The 4,271-nt window shown below is 43.7% G+C and overlaps 1 protein-coding gene across 3 annotated transcripts in view; it reads left to right on the forward strand.

The window, feature by feature from the left end:
- Window positions 1–3,824, forward strand: part of LOC107102272 (NADPH oxidase activator 1-like) — a 20,433-nt gene extending 16,609 nt beyond the window's left edge. The window contains exons 12-16 of one of the 3 annotated variants that reach the window (XM_015401509.1): window positions 558–664; window positions 1,665–1,825; window positions 1,987–2,095; window positions 3,285–3,408; window positions 3,506–3,824. In XM_015401509.1, coding sequence (XP_015256995.1) covers window positions 558–664; window positions 1,665–1,825; window positions 1,987–2,095; window positions 3,285–3,408; window positions 3,506–3,591 — 587 coding nt within the window. In that variant the 3' untranslated portion in view covers window positions 3,592–3,824. The remainder of the gene's footprint in view (window positions 1–557; window positions 665–1,664; window positions 1,826–1,986; window positions 2,096–3,284; window positions 3,409–3,505) is intronic. The other 2 variants (XM_015401507.1, XM_015401508.1) reach the window with 2 other exon arrangements.
- Window positions 3,825–4,271: the final 447 nt, after the last annotated feature.

Below are 4,271 nucleotides of genomic sequence, written 5' to 3' on the forward strand. Positions count from 1 at the left end.
CTTGGAAAGCGGATATCTGGGCACATTTCGGATTTTACGAAGTCAATGGGATTTTGATGCATCGCAATGCATTGCAATGCATCGTAGAATCGAATTGAATCGAATCGTTACCTGGTGAATCGTAATCGAATCGAATCGTGAGGGCAGTGCCAATGCACACCCCTAATGATTATGGACCCCAAGAGAGCCTAACCATCAGATGGAACCTGAAGAAAAACCAGGATCCGGATGTCCTCCAGCCCAGTAGAACCACTCAGATAGATCCAAACAACCAAATGCTGGTAATTTAGCTCCCATGGTTCCATCCTAAAGAACCCTCTGATTATCTGATTACTCTATTCAGTCCGCTAGAACCAATTCATGACTCTGAACGCTGCTCAGTTTCTTTCCTAGTATGGGGGAAACAGAACACTGAGCTGGGTTCAGGTGTTTGATCCCTTTCTGGGGTCCGGCAGCAAAACATCCTGCAGAACCAGAACCAGGCTCATGGTGGCCAGACGAGTAGAAACAGATCAGTTCTCTTCAGTGGTTCTGATCAGGCTGTGTTTTCTCTCCAGTGAGTCGGTCCTCAGATACTCCTCCTCCCTCATATATGACTGCCACCCACACCCCCCCAGCAGCCTCTGGGCCCCCGAGGTACACGGCCAACGCAGCAAGCAGCCAGGTACCACACACACACACACAAGCAACTGTTATGGTACTCTATCCTTATGGGGACTTTCTATTGACTTCCATTCATTTCTATGACTTAGCAAAGAGCCTCAGCCTAACCTAAACCCCAAACCTAAACTCAGTCCAACCCCCAAACCCATAAAATAACATTTCTTTATGTACCTGTCAGTCCTCACAAAGTAGCATAGTCCTGGAAAATCTGCCTTCCACTGTCCCCACAAGATAAGCTATACTTTGCCACACACACACAGCTACCAATGACTCTGCTCTCCTTCACTCTTTCTGTCAGATCTAAACATAGATGAGTTTTTTTCCGCTGATGTTGGAAGGAGTCTGTTTCTCAAGCAGATTGTCAGGGTACTGATGTGTCCCAGATGTGTCACGTAACGTTCAGTAAAGCAGATTTTACACACGGAGGCTATAAATATATCTTCTCTCTGTGGTTTGAATAGAGTCAAGTTTACAGGAACTTCTTCTTTTGTTATCCTGATTGAACTGATAATGGAACAGATCTGAGCTGAAGATGGGCTGCAGAGCTGAACCGCTCTCTGTGGACCGTTCCCTCTGCAGCTGCAGGATCTCTTTGACCTAAAGAATGGATGAATACGGCTGCTATAAATGCTTGATCCAAGTGGTTTTCAAAATGTTTTCAGTCCTTAATCCATACAACTAGACAAGAAAGTATTATTATTTGGAAATGAAGGGTCTTGACGTAACTTGATGTTGATTTTAGAAGCTAAACGTGGGCTAGCTGAAGCTCTCAGACCAGAAGAATCATCAGTGTAAAGGTTAGATTTTCCATCCAGTCTTAAAATGACAGCCTTTTGGAAATACCTTCATCCTCTCTGATTGGCGCAGGCTTCACCTGATGCTGAACTGATTAAACTTCTGTAGCATTCCCCGCATTCTTCAGTCAAAGCTGCACTAATAATTTTACAGTAAGAATCTATCTAAACATTTCAGTTTGACATGTTTTCCTGTGTTCCTCTAAGCAGGCTGGTTCCCCTCAGGAAGCTGAGGTGGGATCTGTGGTGGTGAAGGTGCACTACACCTACAACATAGCTCTGTCTGTCCCTCTGGACACGCCATACGAGGACCTGAAGGAACGGATCGCAGAGAAAGTGGGCCAATCAGCAGCTCAGCTGCGGCTCAGGTACAAACAGCCTTTATTTCAGAGGAGATAATGAAGGATTTCCAGACAGCATCACTCATTCACTGCTGTCCTTGTGAGCAGGAACACTTTGGTTTATCTTTAACAGAACTTTATCTGACCTTCACCTGCAGCCTCATAGCTTCAGTTTTCTCTCCCATCAGACACAAAAAGCACGGCTCCCGGGTGCTGACGCCTCTGCCTGGGGAGGTGGAGCCAGGCCACACAGTACAGGAAGTGTCAGAGGCTGGCAGAGCCACCCTGTGGTGCCAGGTAAGACGTGAACCTAAAGCTCCGGTGGCAGTGTCGGCAGAACATAGAAATGTTCTGAGCCTGGTTCTGCTGGAGGTTTCTTCCTGTTAAAAGGGAGTTTTTCCTCTCCACTGTCGCTACAAGCATGGTTAGTGTGAGGGATTGTATTTCAGTCAATGAGTCGATGCAATCAACTGGTTTTCCTTAGATAAAAAACTTTGAATCAATTTGAATGGATGATCTGGTGAACTGTAAAGTGCCTTGAGATGACTTGTGTTGTGAATTGGCACTATAGAAATAAACTGAATTGAATTTAATTCCCTGAGATGTTTATAAACTTCTGATAAAAAAAAGGGGATTCTGACAAAAATATGTACAGCATTTGTTGTGCCACGTTATCCATCTTAGGAGCATCTGATTCCCACTGATAGTCCAACAGATGTCTGTAAAGATGTCTGTTTGGGTCCACTGCAGTAAATCTGGATGCCTTCACTCTTTCATTGGAGACTGTTTTATGTCAATGTCTTAAATAAAACGAAATAGTCACAAATCTGTAGAAGTTCTCTTCTCTTCCTTAGAAGGTTGTGAGGATGGGTGCGGGCGGAGGCTGAGGAGAGCCCACCTGCCCCCACCCATCCTCCCCACCTTCTACAGAAGCACCATAGAGAGCGTTCTGACCAGCTGTCTCATTGTGTGGTGTGGAGGCTGCAGTGCCTCAGACTGGAAGAAGGTGAGAAGAGTGGTGAAAACAGCAGAGAGGATCATAGGGGCTCCTCTTCCCTCCATTAAAGACATTTCATCCTAGCGCTGCGTGTCCCGAGCGCCTAACACTATCAATGACCCCTCACCCCCCCAACCTGGTCAACATTCTTCCCCACCACCATTAGACTGCTGAGCTGTTGAAAAGACTCTAAATCATGTCACGGACTCTGCATCAAACTGACCATATCAATCTGTTTTTTGCACCATGTGTTTTCTCCCACAGTGTTTACATTTGATCACTGCTTCACTTTAAGCAAATGGAAATGTCATGAGCGCTGTACAAAACGAAAATGTTGTCTAAGTCTCAATCTAAATCTGTTTAAAACAGGATTTTCAATTAGAGCAGTCATATTGTATTTCTTCTAGAAATATTTGTCAGTCAAACAGATGAATTCTCAGGTTTCTTTTCCCGACATATATAACATCTATTCAACATCTCTGCACTTAGATGGAGGACCCGCTGGCAAACCGTACCATCCTCTACCAGATGGTGGCGCTGTATGACTATGCTGCTCAAGGCCCAGAGGATTTGGAGTTCAGTGAAGGAGACACCATTGATATCCTGGGTGAAGGTGAGGCTTTGCCACACTCAGACCAGCCTGAGGAATCAAGCTAAATTCCCCCTCTCTGTTCAACATCTCAGTGTTTCTTTTCCACACTTCCCTACAGTTAATGAGGAATGGCTGGAGGGACACTGTGCAGGGAGTATCGGCATCTTCCCATGTTGCTTCGTCTACAGGGAGAACAGCAGCTGAAGGCCCTGATCTCTCTATTGAACCTGATTGAAGCCTTGCAGGCAGTGAACAGACCCTGGACTCACCAAATGTTCATTTAATTCATGTCTACTGTTGTATTAAGAGTATTAATGTTTATCACTCAAGTCAAAGTATAAATCTAATTGTCTTGATGCCAAAAAGAGCCCAACAGATTTTACTTTCACAAGTGTAGCAGTACGGCTATCGCCATATTGCTCCACTTGTTTCATGCATATTAATTGCTTTATTATAATTATGCAGGGAGTTTTGCAGATTATATGGACACTGCAATGTAAATAGAACAGAAGAGGGAAAAAAAGCAGAAAAAAAGAGAAAAGATGAAAGAAAGAGGAGATGGAAAGGAGACAAATGACAAAACATTATCAGTCTGCTTCATCGCCTGCAACGAGATGCAAAAAGAACAGCACAACCGAAAGACATGGTACGAGACATACGATAAAGCAACGCCTTGAAACTATCGCTGAAGTAGTATAATCCTGCTGTTTAAAAACACTGTTTTAGCAGTTAAACTTTTTACTCCAGTAAAAGAGTAAAATTACCATTTTTAAACCTATTTAAAATATAGAAGTAAAAGTAAAGCAGGAAAAAATGTTAAGGACGGAATCTTTACTACTCTACCCTATTAAAGGAATATTTTTCTACAATTCTGGATGATAACT

The sequence above is a fragment of the Cyprinodon variegatus genome, unplaced genomic scaffold, assembly GCF_000732505.1.
Source record: "Cyprinodon variegatus isolate N-32 unplaced genomic scaffold, C_variegatus-1.0 Scaffold1228, whole genome shotgun sequence".
Classification (NCBI taxonomy): domain Eukaryota; kingdom Metazoa; phylum Chordata; class Actinopteri; order Cyprinodontiformes; family Cyprinodontidae; genus Cyprinodon; species Cyprinodon variegatus.